A 17,168-nucleotide genomic window follows, 5' to 3' on the forward strand; every position below is an offset into this window, starting at 1 on the left:
CATAAGCTTTCTCGAGGTCAATTTTAATGAACATCCCATCGAACTTACCTTTTTTACATCTAAGGGTATGGAGGATCTCTTGGGTTATGACAATATTATCAGTGGTAGTTCTACCGGGGATGAAGCTACTTTGGTTGGGACTAATAAGGTCAGACAGAAAAGGTTTGAGTCTACCCATAATTATTTTAGTGATGGTTTTATATATGACATTGCAGAGGCTTATGGGTGTACATTGTTTGATAGACTCAGGATTGTCCAGCTTAGGTATGAGAACAATGAGGGTATCATTTATCTCTTTAGGTATAGCTTTCTTGTTGAAACAATCTTGAATGAAATGGCCAACAAAGGGACCGACAATGTTCCAATGGTTGTGATAAAAGACAACCTGAAGGCTATCTTTCCCAGGGGCTTTGAAAGCTTTTATGTTTCAAATGGCATTCCAAATTCAGTATGGGAAACAGGGGCAAGAAGACTGACATTATCTTTAGGAGTGAATTTGGATCTAATAATGTTAATCCAATTATTCATAAAGTGAGTTTCCTCTTGATAGAAAAGAGAGCTAAAATGGTCAACAATGTGGGCTTTAAGGTCAATAGTATTAGAGATCCAATTGCCATTATCATCTTTTAAAACATGAATTTTCAACTTTCTTCTCTTGGTTAGGGTAGAGATGTGGAAGAATTTGGTGTTATGATTTCCCAAAGTGAGCCATTTGTTTCTAGATTTTTGATACCAAAGAATCTCTTCTTGAAAAAGAGTCATATTAAATTGTTTAATGAGATCTTTCTCAAGCAAATGAAGATTGTGTGAAAAAATCTGGCCTTGGGCTTTTTGAATTTCTTCTTTATGAGCCAGAAAAGAACGTTTTGTTTTAAAGATACTACAAAAAAATTCTCTATTCTAGATTTTAACATTCTGAGTGAAGTTATTAATAGCTTCAAGAAGTTTACTGTCCTTATTAAACCAAAAACTGTGCGCAACCTCAGGAAAATTGGGGTAATAGAGCCAAGCCGCTTCAAATCTAAAAGGCTTATTCTGAGGAAGAGATGGATGTATATCTTGAGTATAAATCACCAATGGAGAGTGATTCAAATAAGTTCTTAGGAGAGTCCTCACAGTGCCATCAGGGAAGAGGGTTTGCCATTGGTCATTACTCATTGCTTTATTAAGCCGTTCCATTGTGTTCGCCAGGCCTTGACGGTTATTTGTCCAAGTTAGACGAAGGCCAGTACTCCCTAGGTCAAGAAGATTGCAGTTCTTGATCCTTTCCATAAACCTTTGGGTTATGCTCTGATTATGGGTGTGTGAGAAACTCCTCCTCCCACTTTGGTTAGAATAATCGTTGAAATCTCCGGCAACAAGCCAAGGCCTAACCATATTTTTTATAGTATCTTCAAGATCCTCCCAAACTGCCTCTCTAGATGATGGGTTGGGGTTAGCATAGACTGCATTTGTGATGATCCCGACCTCCGAACTAGTATATTATATTATTTTAATAAGTTTAATTGCATGATCGTGTGTTTAATTGTATGATTACACGTTTAATTTGAAATTATCTGTTGTTACATGGATTATTTGTTCAAATTGACAACTTAGAGTTAGAAATAGAAAGCCTAGACAGCCTCAGAAACTGAAATTGACCAGCCCAATAGGTTAATTAGAATATTTAGAATTTTATAGTAACTTTAATTAAAAATTTATTTGGATCAAAATAATTAGAATAAACTAATTGAATTAATTAGGATTAAGCTAGTTGATTAACCTTAATCATATGTGATTAGGCTAACTTAATCACACCATATAAATAGCTTTAAATAGCTTATGAGCTCATTTTATACACACACTTAGCTAAGAATTTAGAGAGAGGAGAGGAGAGTTCAACATTTAGAGAGAGAAAGAGGAGATTTGTAGAGAATTGGTAGAAGATTCAAAGATTGAAGTCATAATACACTTGAATTCAGACATTTGGTATCTAGTTCATTCTAAATTCTTGGAATCAAGTCATATAGAAGTTGTATTCACCAAGGTTTTAAGTTCATTTGCATGGAATTGTTAAATAGAAGCTTCAATCACCTTGAATTTGGAAGTTAAGAGTTAAATATGTACATGCATGCATAATTTGAATTAGAATTCATGAAATTCATACATGCATGGCACAATTATACCTCAATTTGGAGAATCCTTCATGTATTCATGCTCCTCATGTCACTTGATTATGTTTTGAATATGTTTTGAAGAAATATACGCTCAAGTTGAATTAAACTTATTTTATAACTTGAAATTGAAGTTTTTGGTTAAGAATTTGCCATGGTTTCGAATAAATGGTTTCAAATTAGAAGTATTTTCATGTTATACAATGATTCTCCATGTTTTTGTACCAAAAACATAAGATTTGAAGCCTGAATACCATGTTTGAACTTCAAACACAATTCTAGAAACTCCAGAATTCGTGTTGTCCGCCGCTCGAGCGTAAAAATCGAGCTCCCAAAAGTTTTCTAAAATTTTACAGGTCGCTCGAGTGACCAAAATGGCGCTCGAATGAGGACCCCTTTTTCTCAGTCTTCAGCTCGAGCGACCATCGAGCAGGAATTTCATGTAACTAGTACTTTTACAGACCGCTCAAGCGACGTAAGTTACGCTCGAGCGACCACCTTTGTTTTTGAACCCCCACTCGAGCGTATGAAGTTGCGCTCGAGCGAAGACCCATTCTTTAGCAAAATTTTACCAACTCTCTTAAGTGCATATTTGCATCCTCATGTCACTCTGAGCATTCTTAGGCACCATTTGGACTCCTATAATCATACAATAAGTTAGAAACACATAAAAAGTATTGAATTAAAATGAAATGGAGTTTCATTTGTACTTTGTTATGTGTTTCGTTTAGGTGGACGTCCGAGGCTTAATGTCACCACAAACCACTGTGAGTAATAACCTTATAAAGATATGTTCAAATTATCTTTACTTTCGAAAGTGTTATTACTATCAAAATGGATATGTGATAATTTGTGTGAATTCTTAAATGATTTGATCATTGATAGCATGGCTTATTGAAATGTTATGTCCTTTAATGAATGAAGTTCTGTTTGGAAACAGTATTGTGGCATCCATTGAATGCAGGCCCTTGCCTGGGGGTAACAATACCATGGCTAGGCCATTGCCTGGGGGTAACAATACCATGGCTTTTGAATTGATTGACTTATGGTTCGTTATTAGTACAATGTCATCACTTCATGGATGTACCACATAAAACGATATTGAAGGGAGTTAATGAATTAATAAAAATTTGGTCTGACAATGTTATTGAGCTTCATTCATTTAACCTCTTTATTCTGTTATTACTCATTGGGCTCTAGCTCACTATTTATTTATATATGTAAATGTAGGTGGGCAAGCTAAACATCAGAGTTAGATAGCCTCGAGTCTACCTGGGTCAGCCTTTTGTGGAGCTTCCAAGTGAAGTGATTAGGCTCAGGAGGAGCCATGCTTGTTGAACCCCTTCGTGTATTTCCATGTTTTTTTGTATATGTGTATAATTGGGGGTTGTATACCTATAAGCCATGAATTTGTACTTATGTTGGATGTATCTTTGAAACAAAACCTTGCTTAACATATTCGTTGTTCTCATATATGCACAGCTCAATGGATAAATTCTATGTCATTTTAGACTTCCGCTAAGCCCTATACTTTATAATTAAAGGTTCTTTTGTATGGAGGCCGTAGGTAATCTATGATTACTGGCCGGTCATGACACTAAACCTATAGGAGCGGGTTTGGGTCATGACAAAGTGGTATCAGAGCACGAGTTATATCTCACTCACTTGTCCATTGAGCTATAGAGGGTCGAGAAGAGACTTCAGGATTACATTCATGTGCATTTGATATGTTGAATGAGATAACCTTGTTATTATATGTGCAATTGCGTGCATGACTATATATATATTGTGTTTGTTATAATACAAAGTTTCATATAGAAAATGGTGAGAGCCAGAGGTGATGAAATAGAGGAGGCAACCTTCTCAAGACTGGATAGAATGGAACGAACGATGCAAGACATGGCCAAAGCCATAAGACAACAACAACAATGGCAACAACAACAACAACCACCTCCCTCACCTCCAATGCCTGTACCACCTCCAGCTCCGGGGTGTCAGCTGGAGACTTGTACTATTGCCTTGGCCAGGGAATTTAAAAAGATGAAGCCACCAGTGTTTCATGGCGGAATTGAACTGTTGAAGGCCGAAGCTTGTGTCTTGGGAATTGAAAAGTTGTTTGAAATATTTCCATGTACCGAAGCTCAGAAAGTAAAACTAGCCGCATTCACCCTAGAAGATGATGCCAGACGTTGGTGGATGTTAGTGCGAGATGATAATAAGGATGTTACTTGGGCTCATTTTCTGGAAATCTTCTACGAGAAATATTTTTCCCAATGTGTGCGGGATAGAAAGACAGCTAAATTCATGGAACTCAAGCAGGGAAATAAATCAATTGCTGAATATGAGGCTCAATTTATAGAATTAGCTCGCTTTGCACCCCACATGGTAGACACAGATTACAAGAAAGCTAGACAGTTTGAAGGAGGTTTACGTGACCCAATTCTAGATAAAATCAATGTACTCAAATTGCCGACGTATGTGGATATACTTGATAGGGCACTAATAGTGGAGAGAAATGTGGCCAACCGTAAACGAAATTTTGAATGGAAAGGCAGAAAACGAAATTTTAATAAGGGAACTACGTCAATGAACAAGAAGTTCAAGTCGGGGAGTTTTAGTAATACTGGTTCAAGCCAAAGTGGTAATTCAATGCCTACTTTTACTACATGTGGAAAGAAACATGGAGGTGTTTGCTATCGTGTGACAGGGGCTTGTTATCACTGTGGGAAATTTGGGCACATTACCAAAGATTGTACACAACCATGTCAGGATGGCAACCGAGGTGCCACAAGCTCGATTGGGTCGGCTTCCACAACAAAACCAGCTGCAGCATCACCTACCCTAAGAAATGACCAAAGGCAAGGAAGGGTTTTTGCATTGATTCCAGGGGATACTCAAAATACTGAGGCCGTGGTGTCAGGTATAATCTTCATTTGTGGTAAACCTGCTTATGCTTTAATTGATTCCGGGTCTACACACTCGTTTATTTCTATGGTGTTTGCTGAAACTTTGAATAGACCTATGGAAACACTGAATTATATACTATGTGTTGCATCACCTACAGGGGAATCCATGCTATGTTCAACAGTATTTATTGCATGTGAATTATTTTTCGGGAATGCTGCTTTATATGCTGATTTAATATCTTCAGACATGGGACATTTTGATATTGTTTTGGGTATGGATTGGCTAGCTAAATACTATGCAACTATTGATTGTGCCTTGAAACAAGTAATATTCCGACCTCCCGGGCAAGATGAATTTTATTTTGAGGGAAAAGGGGTAGTTTCACCACCATACCTCATATCTGCCATGAAAGCCCGAAAACTAATAAATAAGAGTTGTCATGGGTATTTGTGTAGTGTAATAACTGAACCAACGGTAGACATTACTCTAGACAATATACCAATGGTAAGAGATTTTCCTGATGTATTTCCGAATGAATTACCTGGCCAACTTGTTGATAGAGAGATTGAATTCACAATTGATGTAATGCTTGGAACTCGACCAATTTCTAAAACTCCCTACCGTATGTCTACCACTGAAATGAAAGAATTGAAAATTCAGTTGTAGGAATTTCTTGATAAAGGGTTTATCAGACTGAGTACATCCCCATGGGGTGCACCGGTACTTTTGTTTAAAAAGAAAGACAGCACTTTCCGATTATACATTGATTACCGAGAGCTCAACAAGATGATAGTGAAAAATAAATACCCTTTGCCACGTATTGATGACCTGTTTGACTAGTTGCAAGGGGCACAGATATTTTCAAAAATTGACTTGAGATCGAGATATCATCAACTGAAGGTTGAGGCTGAGGACGTTGAAAAGACTGTCTTTCGAACCAGGTATGGACATTATGAGTTTTTAGTCATGCCTTTTGGAGTTACAAATGCGCCTATAGTATTTATGGATTTAATAAACAGGATTTTCAAACCTTTCTTAGATGACTTTGTTGTTGTATTCATTGATGACATCTTGATTTATTCGAAAAGTAAAGATGAGCATGAACGACATTTGAAACTGACTCTTCAAACACTTAGAGAAAAACAGTTGTATGGGAAATTCAAAAAGTGTGAAATTTGGCTTGATGAAATTGCATTTTTGGGGCACATCATTAATAAGGATGGCATATCTGTGGATCCTCATAAAATTGAAGCTATTATTAATTGGCCTATCCCAACTAATGTATTAGAAGTTTGTAGTTTTATGGGATTGGCAGGGTATTATCGAAGATTTGTTAGAGACTTTTCAAAGATTGTCGTGCCATTGACTCAGTTAACTCGGAAAGGGGAACCGTTTGAGTGGACGGATCAGAGGGAAACAACTTTTCAAGAATTGAAGATGAGACTGACTACAGCTCCCATTCTTACTATTCCTTCAGGTACCGAAGGTTTTATGATCTTTAGTGATGCATCTTATAAGGGCTTAGGTTGTGTTTTAATGCAGAATGACAAGGTGATTACATATGCCTCACGGCAATTGAGGCCGCCCAAAAAGAATTACCCTACACATGACTTAGAACTTGCTGCAGTTATGTTTGCATTAAAGATATGGCGTCACTATTTGCATGGGACCAAATGTGAAGTGTACACAGATTATAAGAGCTTGAAATACTTTTTCACCCAGAAAGAGTTGAACATGCGTCAAAGACGATGGCTTGAACTAATCAAAGACTATGACTTGCAAATTCACTATCATCCGAGTAAAGCCAATACTGTAGCAGATGCACTTAGTAGAAAGAGTGTGGGGAATCTTGCCTTTTTACTCATAGATCAGAGAGAACTGTTACTGGAATTTGAAAAACTCAAAATTGAAGTGGTGCCCTTTGAACAAGACAGCTTGATAGCCGCAATGTCTACCCAGCCTGCCATTATCGAGGAAACTAAGCAGAAACAAACGAATGATGAGTTTTTGAAGAAGATTTGTGATGAACTTGACACCAAGCCTAAACTGGGGTTCATAATTGAAGACTCTGTGTTGAAATATCAAGGGAGATTGTGTGTTCCGAATCATGCGGATTTGAAAAGGAAAATTTTGGAGGAAGCTCACAAGTCAATGTTTGCTATGCATCCAGGAAACACCAAAATGTACCAAGACTTGAAGTTAGTGTATTGGTGGCCCAACATGAAAAAGGACATTGCCGACTTCAACTCTAAATGCTTACAATGCCAGTAGGTAAAAGTGGAGCATTAGAAGCCAACAGGTTTGCTTCAGTCTCTTCCTATTTCGGAATGAAAATGGGAACATATCACCATGGACTTTGTTGTTGGCCTACCTCGGACACCTAGAGGTATGGACTCTATTTGGGTTATAGTTGATAGATTGACTAAATCTGCTCATTTTCTTGCTGTAAAGACTTCACTTACTGCTTATAGACTTGCTACTATCTACATTGATGAGATTATTCGACTGCATGGGGTTCCAGTGTCTATTGTATCAGATAGGGATCCTAAATTTGTTTCTAGATTTTGGCATAATCTGCAGGATACAATGGGAACATAATTGAGATTTAGCACAACATTTTATCCACAAACAGATGGGCATATCGAAAAGACTAGTCAGACCTTAGAAGCATGCTTCGTATGTGTGTACTGGATTTTCAGGGCAGTTGGGAAACTTATTTGCCATTGGCCGAATTTGCTTATAATAACAGTTTTCACGCGAGTATCGGTATGGCACCATATGAGGCACTATATGGCAGAAAGTGTAGATCGCCAGTTTGTTAGACAGAGGTTGGTGATAGAGCTATTTATGGGACCAAACTTGTGCAAAAAACGACTGAGAAGATTAAAATCGTTCAGCAAAGGCTTAAAACTACACAGAGCCGACAGAAAAGTTACGCAGATCAGCGAAGAAATGACTTAGAGTACAAAGTAGGAGATCATGTATTCATCAAAGTGACCCTAATGAAGGGGCATATGAGATTTAGTAAAAAGGGAAAACTAATTCCTCGCTACATTAGACTGTTTCCGATCCTTGAGAGGTTAGGTCTTGTTGCTTATCATATTGCCTTGCCACCGGGGATGGAACAAGTGCATAACATTTTCCATGTATCCATGCTTCGTGGGTATCTTAGAAATCCGTTCCATGTGATTGATTACCACTGGATTTCTCTAGATGAGGATATGATGTATGAAGCATGGCCCATGCAAATCATTGATCGGCTAGTGAAGCAATTGAGAAACAAAACTATCTCTATGGTAAAGGTCGAGTGGAAAGAACATTATGGGAAGGAGGCCACTTGGGAGAAAGAGGAAGAGATGTGACAACGGTATCCGCATTTGTTTCCATCTGAAGGTAACTTAAGTTTGAAGGACTAAACTTTCTAAGGGGGAGAGACTGTGACGACCCCGACCTCCAGACTAGTATGTTATATCATTTTAATAAGTTTAATTGCATAATTGTGTGTTTAATTTTGTAATTACACGTTTATTTTGAGATTTTCTGTTGTTACATGGATTATCTGTTCAAATTGACAACTTAGAGTCAGAAATTGAAAGCCTAGACAGCCTCAGAAACTGAAATTGACCAGCCCAATAGGTTAATTAGAATATTTAGAATTTTATGGTAACTTTAATTGAAAATTTATTTGGATCAAAATAATTAGAATAAACTGATTGAATTAATTAAGATTAAGCCTAGTTGATTAACCTTAATTATATATGATTAGGCTAACTTAATCACACCATATAAATAGCTTTAAATAGCTTATGAGCTCATTTTATACACACACTTAGTTGAGAATTGAGGGAGAGGAGAGGAGAGTTCAACATTTAGAGAGAGAAAAATGAGATTTGTAGAGAATTGGTGGAAGATTCAAAGATTGGAGCCATAATACACTTGAATTCACATATTAGGTATGTAATTCATTCTAAATTCTTGGAATCAAGTCATATAGAAGTTGTATTCACCAAGGTTTTGAGTTCATTTGCATGGAATTGTTAAATAGAAGCTTCAATTACCTTGAATTTGGAAGTTAAGAGTTAAATATGTACATGCATGCATAATTTGAGTTAGAATTCATGAAATTCATACATGCATGGCACAATTATACTTCAATTTGGAGAATCCTTCATGTTTTCATGCTCCTCATGTCACTTGATTATGTTTTGAATATGTTTTGAAGAAATACACGCTCAAATTGAATTAAACTTATTTTATAACTTGAAATTGAAGTTTTTGGTTAAGAATTTGCCATGGTTTCAAATTGAAAGTATTTTCATGTTATACAATGATTCTCCATGTTTTTGTACCAAAAACACAAGATTTGAAGCTTGAATACCATGTTTGAACTTCAAACACAATTCTGGAAATTCCAGAATTCATGTTGTCTGCTCGAGCAAGGGAAGCCCCACTCGAGCGTAAAAATCGAGATCCCAGAAGTTTTCTGAAATTTTACAGGTCGCTCGAGCGACCAAAGTGGCGCTCGAGCGAGGACCCCTTTTTCTCAGTCTTTCGCTCGAGTGACCATCGAGCAGGAATTTCATGTAACTAGTACTTTTACAGACCGCTCAAGCGACAGAAGTTATGCTCGAGCCACCACCTTTGTTTTTGAACCCCTGCTCAAGCGTATGAAGTTACACTCTAGCGAAGACCCTGTTTTCAGCAAAATTTTACCTACTCTCTTAAGTGCATATTTGCATCCTCATGTCACTCCGAGCATTCTTAGGCACCATTTGGACTCCTATAATCATACAATAAGTTAGAAACACATAAAGAGAATTGAATTAAAATGAAATGGAGTTTCATTTGTACTTTGTTATGTGTTTCGTTTAGGTGGACGTCCGAGGGTTAGTGTCAACCCAAACCACTGTGAGTAATAACCTTATAAAGATATGTTCAAATTATCTTTACTTTCGAAAGTGTTATTACTATCAAAATGGATATGTGATAATTTGTGTGAATTCTTAAATGATTTGATCATTGATAGCATGACTTATTGAAATGTTATGTCCTTTAATGAATGAAGTTCTGTTTTGAAACAGTATTGTGGCATCCATTGAATGTAGGCCCTTGCCTGGGGGTAACAATACCATGGTCAGGCCTTTGCCTGGGGGTAACAATACCATGGCCAGGCCCTTGCTTGTGGGTAACAATACCATGCTTTTGGATTGATTGACTTATGGTCCGTTATTAATGGAATGTCATCACTTTATGGATGTACCACATAAAACAATATTGAAGGAAGTTAATGAATTAATAAAAATTTGGTCTGAGAATGTTATTGAGTTTCATTCATTTAACCTCTTTATTCTGTTATTACACATTGGGCTCTAGCTCATATTTGTTTATATATGTAAATGTAGGTGGGCAAGCTGAACATTAGAGTTAGATAGCCTCGAGTCTACCCGGGTTAGCCTTTTGTGGAGCTTCCAAGTGAAGTGATCAGCCTCAGGAGGAGCCATGCTTGTTGAACTCCTTCGTGTATTTCCATGGTTTTTTGTATATTTGTATTATTGGGGGTTGTATACTTATAAACCATGAATTTGTACTTACGTTAGATGTATCTTTTAAACAAAACCTTACTTAACATATTCGTTCTCCTCATATATGTACAGCTCAATAGATAAATTCTCTGTCATTTTAGACTTCTGCTAAGCCCCGTAGTTTGTAATTAAAGATCTTTTGTATGGAGGCCGTTAGGTAATCTATGATTACTGGCTGGTCATGACGCTAAACCTATAGGGGCAGGTTTGGGTCCTGACAATATTAGGCATCCATTCTTCATAATCCTCTTTGTGAACTGTAGCTTATATGTATTGGTTGGTAATAGCCGAGGCACGAACGTTGACTTGGTCAGTATCCCAAATTAACTAGATGCCATCTGATCTTCCCACCGGATCAACAATGGTAGCTGTTGAGAATCCTATATTGCTGAAGAAGTTTCCCATAGAGCTATACTGGACTTTAGTTTTCATGAGGATAAATATACCAGGTTTTTAGGTTTGGATAAGTTCTCTCATATTCCTTCTAAAGGTATTGTTACCAGCCCCGTGGCAGTTCTAGATCAGAATTTTTAGAGAATCCATGGATGGGAAGGCAGGTAATGGATCAGTAACAAGGCTAGTTAGAAGGCTGTGTATCCTGCGATGGTCCTGATCGACTAACCTCATGGACTCCATCTGCAGCGAGTGGAGTGGAGGGTCTGGAGTGGTGCTCCATCCTAGTTCTATCCTCAACCTGATTTGCTCTACCAACCATATTGTATCTACATGGTGAATTACTTTTGTCCCTGGCTCTATTAATAGTCATATCGCATTGCTCTCCATCTTATAGATTGACACTTCCAGTTTGTTGATCTCTTCTTCCATTGTTGATATCTGGATCTAGAGGTTTTCGAGCCCTTGTTTTTCCTTCTCTGAGATTGAAGGTTTGTTTTGAAGAGAGATGGTGAGCTGGGGTAGATTTAGAAATGGCATCAGGAATCTCTATCATCGAGATTTTTACTGTTTGGGTCTAGCAGATAAGGAATCACAGGTTTTAGAGGGAGGGAGGGCACTTTCGGTGTGTTGTCTTTTCCTATGTCTGTAGTGAATTCAAAGGTCAGTGGTGTGTTATCACGTGAATTGGGTTGTGTATGTGGTGTTGGATTTTTTGTGGATTGGCTAGGTCATCCGTATGGTTTGGCTTTTTAGTGTTAGTAATCTGTTGGTGGGCTATGGTGTAATCTTGTCCAGTAGGGTGTAGACACCCCATTTTTTATGGTCCTTTAAGACTTGGATGTTCTTGTAGGTACATCTGATGGCGAGTCTGATTGCTCACCAAACGCTTGAAGTCCGTTGCAGAACGCCACAGGTTTAAGTTTTCCAAACCTTACATCTATTTTGTCTCATCTTTGGACCATGCTTAGGCATTTTCAGAATGAAGTTGTTGATGGCCTGCCAGCCATTGATGTGCCTTGCCGGCCATCAATGAAGCCTTGCTGGACATCAGTGTTTCCTGTAGATATTTTGTGATATTTTGTGCCAACTGTTTTCATAAGTTCATGCATCTTCCAACACGTGTATGGCTAGATGTTTGTGAAGGGATTTTGTATTTTCTATATATAGGACCCCTCTCTTGCATGTGGAGGGCTTAGAAAAATTTAAAGACAAAAATTCTCTCTCTAGATTTCTCCATCTCTCTTACAATTTTATGCCTTAAAGCTTGTTTTCTCTACACTTTTACATACACTACCTTGATCAAAGTTACTTCTCTTTGAGCTGAGGTTCCTTGAGACTTGATTTGAGCTCTAGCAAGTGGTTTCAGCTTGGATTTGTGCCTAGAATTGCTCTTTGCTTCAAGAGGTAGTTTACTTACTTGGTTCACTTGTTTAGCATGCTTCTTTTCCCATCTTTTCAAATTATTTTGAGGCTGGTTTGGAACTAAAAAAACCTCTGTTTTTATGACCTGAAAATGGAGGTTTGAAGCCTCTTTTCGTTAAGGGGTGGTTCATCCTTCTTGCTTGTTAGTTTGCTAAGCTTTTGTGCCTTTATTCATTACTTTAAAACCAAATTTTTTAGGCCTTTTAACCACTGAATTTTAGAGGTTTTTTAGTGGTAAAAAACTTATTCTGAAGTCCAAAATTGGAGGGGTTAGCCCCCCCTCCTTGTGCCTTGTTTGCATGCCTAGATTTATGTTTTAGCCTATTAATCTAGCTTGTTTTAGCTCAAGTCTTGCATGTCTTAGCCTTTGAAATAACATGTTTTAGCTCTGTTTTGGGCTGGTTAGTTGGTTTGAGTCTTATTTTGCATAGTTGCAGTGCAACCTCACGCATTAGCTTAATGTTCTGGCTTTTTGTGTCTTGAGTCCAGCATGTTTTAGACCATATTTAGGGCTATTTTGCCTCAGTTTTTGGTTGTTTGTTTCATTTGAGCCTTGCATGGCATGGTTGTAGTGTTAATTCCTTCACTGGTGTAGTGTTTTAAGGCTTTAACTCTCATTGGTGTGAGTTGGTTGCATGTTTTTTACTGCTTTAATTTCAACACCTAAATCTCTGCAATCTCCCTAATTTCTTCACTTTTTGGTTTTGTTTTGAAAGTGGTTTCAAGCCATTTGTTTGTCTAAGTGTGAAATGAAGGTGTTACACCTAATGGTTTAATCCCTTAGGGGGTTCATTACCAATAGTGTAATGCATCTTTCATGCCCAAAGCAACTTGTGGTTTGAACCCTTTTTCCATTAGAGGACACTCACCAATGGACTTAATGGATTAAGGAATGATTTGGTAATTAAAATGTGTAAACAAAATTGATAAGTAAAAGTGACAAAATAAGCATGTTTTTGTGTTGCATTGCATGTGTTCAAACCTGATGTTAGTTTAAACATAAGGAAAATGGAACATTTCATACTCAATAGTGATGAAATGTGTCATTTTGCTTGGTCTCCATTGCCCTTGATCATGTATGACAGGGTGGTGATCATTCGAGTCTTATTTATGCATGTATCGAAATTATACAACTTGGATCTTTGACTATCATGCAATGAAATTGCTTAATTGGTGATTTTGAATCCAAGTGTGTCACTCTTTTGAGATGATAAGGAGGGGTATAGTACAAACAAACCCTTGGAAAAACCTTCATTTTGCTCTGTTTGTGCTCTGTTGCAGTATGGTGACCCAGAGCATCAGTGGCCGGCAGTGTCTCATCAATGGCCGGCAAGGCTTCATTTCTGGCCGGCAATGCACCTCTCTATCCGGCAGCAGCCATCTATGGCCGGCAGGCCATTGTTGTAACCCTCAGCAAAGATTTAGTAAGGTGGAGCAGAAAGATTCTGGAGTATGTCCAACCCTGCAAACAGAGCCTTTCGAGAGCAAAACGAAGGACTTTTTAGGGCGAAAACCGAACGCATGCATCTTTCACTTCTTGAGGCGGAGTAACGGCGGCATAATTTAGTGCCTTGCATGATTAGTTAGTGTGCATTTGTTTTAATTAATTAGTTTACTAGTTGATTAAAGTGTTGTAATAATTAGTAATTAGTTTTCTAGTTATTCAATTGATTTATAATAATTAGTCTAAATTAGATTAGTCTAATTAGTTTAATTAGATTAGTTTAGCTTAGATTAGCTTAGCTTATTCATTCGGACGCTCCTTCGTGAGGGCATAATGTTGTAATAAGTGTGCATGTGTGTGTATATGTTTTCCAACAACATGTCTTTCTCCTTTTTATTTAATCACTTTCAATGGTTAGATTAGGAATCATATTTCAATTAGCATATCGCATGCTTGCATCCATTCATTTGTAATGCATGTACCGAGGCTCGGCGCATCATTCAGACTGCATTGTCTTTTCAATGTCTTCTTTGAATACGTGTTTAATCGTATGTTGTTCAAATCGATCCATATGCCATATTAGAAGCCGAGCCTATTAAATGGATATTGCATGTGTTGCATTAGGCATCTTGTATAGTTAGGATCATGCATCTTTCTAACTAGTTTCTGTTTTGGCTTGGAGTACTCGGTAAGCTTTTGTGCCTTAGCATACTTGCATGAGTGTGATTGCCATGTTGCCATGTTTCGCATGCTTGCCATAAGACTTTAAATACTAAACTGCATGAATACCTGTGGATGAAGGCTTGTTGTTTGAATTGGAACGATCCAACAAATGCGTGTTTTAAGCCCACTTTGTTGTGGCAAATCATGTTTTACGCCCACTATGTTTGGTGGCAAATCCGCATCTTTAAGCCCACTTGAGGTAGCAAATTAAAACCATTTTCGAAAACAAATATGAGTTGAATTGTTCCAAGTCTTGCAAACTAGTCTATACTTGCTTGTGTGCGTCACATAGTAAATTTAGTTTATAACCAGAACAAAAGCACATAATGTTTATAAAAAATCATATCATGATTAGTAGAGGCCGACTTTGATCGGGCGAGTGGGGGTGCTCAATTAATGACCTTCCCCTCTCGTACCTAAGTTTCCGAGCCGAGGCAACTTTGGTGATGACAGATACGTGGCCTTTGGCACGAGTCAGGGTTTCCTAAATTTGCCAAAAATAAAATATTTAGGTGGCGACTCTGTATCTGGCAAAGCAGTCCAATTTTGGCATTATTTGATTTAAAATCTATTTTCCATAAAAGGTTTGCTGGATTTGGACTCTTTGGTGATTATCAGTTTTACATTGCACTTATGAGATTAGATTCAGAACTGCGAGAGTCCGAACTATGAGGCCTTTTTCTCAAAGCTTTCCGAAAGGCGGGGCGCGGGAAAAGGAGAGTCCATATAGGGGTTATATTACTATATGAGGGAGAGGCTCCATTTCCTTGGCCCAGTTTGGTGGTCCTCTTACCTTTGCTAAAACCTTCCTCTTGATAATTAGCATTGCCCAGCTCAGTAAACCTATTGGACTGAGTATTCGACCCATTGTTCTGGCCTTTTATATTGGTAGTGGGCCGCATGTTCCATTTGGTAATTGACATTCATGGCCCAAAGTTGGCTTTTCTGTCCTTTGAACCTTACAGGTTACCGTTTGCCTGAATTTGTGCCGATTGGGGGTCCTCTGAAATGGCTAGTCCATCTCTGACCAGCGGGGTGCTTGTGATCTAAGACGACTGTGGGAGTGAGTTGGCTACCTTGAATCGACATAATTCCCTCCGATGATCCACCCTGCCAAAGAAGAAACAAACGGAATGAATAGATTCATATTCAATGTTATAGCTTTTCTTACCTAAAAGAAATTTGGGACAAAAGGGTTTGTTTAAATCCATTTCGATGCAAACTCTTGCGAATTTTCCTCTTATAGCTAGGGCCGTGGTTAGGTCAATCTTGAGTGGTTTCCCAAGCTATTTAGCAATGGTGTAGAGGACATTTTCCTGGAAATATTCGACCAGAAGCTCCAGAAACCTAACCCAAATGGTGGTAGTGATTTCAAAGGCTTCCGATGCCTTGAAGTCAGGCTCCCATTTTCGAATTGTAAGGTAATGGTCCATAAACACCAATGGACCACCCGTATAAACATTGTCATAATCTTCCTTAGAGTCGAATTTGAACTAGAAATAGTTGTTTCCCAGATCTATAGCATTGAAATCCGCTTGTAGAGCCCATAGATTCTTTACTCTTGTGCAGAGCATTTTGTACCCTATACTCTTACCTAGGAGTCTTACAGTAAGAGTGATATAACTCGACCCTCTTATATGCTTTAAATCTTTAATTAATACGTAATTATATGTTGTCCTGAAAGTCTATGTGAATTTGTGTTTAGCTATGTGAATTATATGTGTCTATGACATTATATCTGTCGGTTATGAGAAAATTTGTTGAAATTGAGACTTTTGGATTGGAAATTGAAAGCCTTACAGGTGCGATAACCCGAAATTGACTTCACAGTTTTAATCAGCATGATTTTTAGGCCATAATGTGAATTTTTGTAAAAATTTGATTCGTAACGAATTGAATTGGTTTAATTGGGCCCAATTCTTAACTAAGGTTATTTAAACTTATAACTTAAGAAGTTGATAGTTATAAGGACTTAGAGGACTTAGAGTCAAGACAAATATCTTTTGGAGAAAAGGGAAGAGAAAAGAGAAGAGAAGAGAAAGAGAGAGAAAAGGGAAAATCAACTAGAAACTTGGAAGATTTGAGAGAGGGTTCAAGGATTAGAGCTCAAAGTAAGTAAAAGCAACTCAATTATCCCTAAAATACCTTGAATTGATTATTAACAAGTATTTAAGTGAAGCTTTTCACCCATATAAATTAGGGTTTTGGATTATAGAATTTAAATGAGAAAATACCCATGGGAATTATCAAGTTTCATTATGTTTCCTTGACTTAAGGGTTAAAGCTTAAAGTAAAAGTTGCCTTGAGTTAGCTTAAGAAGATTCACCTTCTAATCTTCAAATTCTGCCTATTGTATCTCTTCTTCTATGTGTTTGTAGCTCTTTTGGTTCACCATGAAGAGATAAATGAGCATCAAGTTGTATAAATTCCCTTTTACATGAGTTATGACTTAATTACTTATGAAATTCATGATTAGTATGTTTACATGTTGGAACAATGAAGGAATTTTGCTTATAATTGCACCTTAAGGTGCCCTTGGAA

The 17,168-nt window shown here is 37.6% G+C and overlaps 2 protein-coding genes across 2 annotated transcripts; one reads left to right on the forward strand and one right to left on the reverse strand.

Moving 5' to 3' along the window:
• Positions 1–900: 900 nt before the first annotated feature.
• Positions 901–1,377, reverse strand: LOC145807071 (uncharacterized). Its single transcript, XM_082904992.1, has one exon. It carries the CDS (start codon positions 1,375–1,377, stop codon positions 901–903), a length of 477 nt encoding a protein of 158 aa, XP_082761118.1.
• A 2,597-nt stretch (positions 1,378–3,974) lies between these two features.
• LOC145807072 (uncharacterized) lies at positions 3,975–5,726 on the forward strand. Its single transcript, XM_082904993.1, has one exon. It carries the CDS (start codon positions 3,975–3,977, stop codon positions 5,724–5,726), a length of 1,752 nt encoding a protein of 583 aa, XP_082761119.1.
• The last annotated feature ends 11,442 nt before the right edge of the window (positions 5,727–17,168 follow it).

This window comes from Camellia sinensis, chromosome 14 (genome assembly GCF_055761805.1).
Source record: "Camellia sinensis isolate YWXY chromosome 14, ASM5576180v1, whole genome shotgun sequence".
NCBI classification, from domain to species: Eukaryota; Viridiplantae; Streptophyta; class Magnoliopsida; order Ericales; family Theaceae; genus Camellia; species Camellia sinensis.

What these genes read in the sequence shown, in the direction of transcription:
- LOC145807071 (XM_082904992.1), bottom strand. Translation starts at nt 1,377, where the DNA reads ATGGTTAGGCCTTGGCTTGTTGCCGGAGATTTCAACGATTATTCTAAC.
- LOC145807072 (XM_082904993.1), top strand. Translation starts at nt 3,975, where the DNA reads ATGGTGAGAGCCAGAGGTGATGAAATAGAGGAGGCAACCTTCTCAAGA.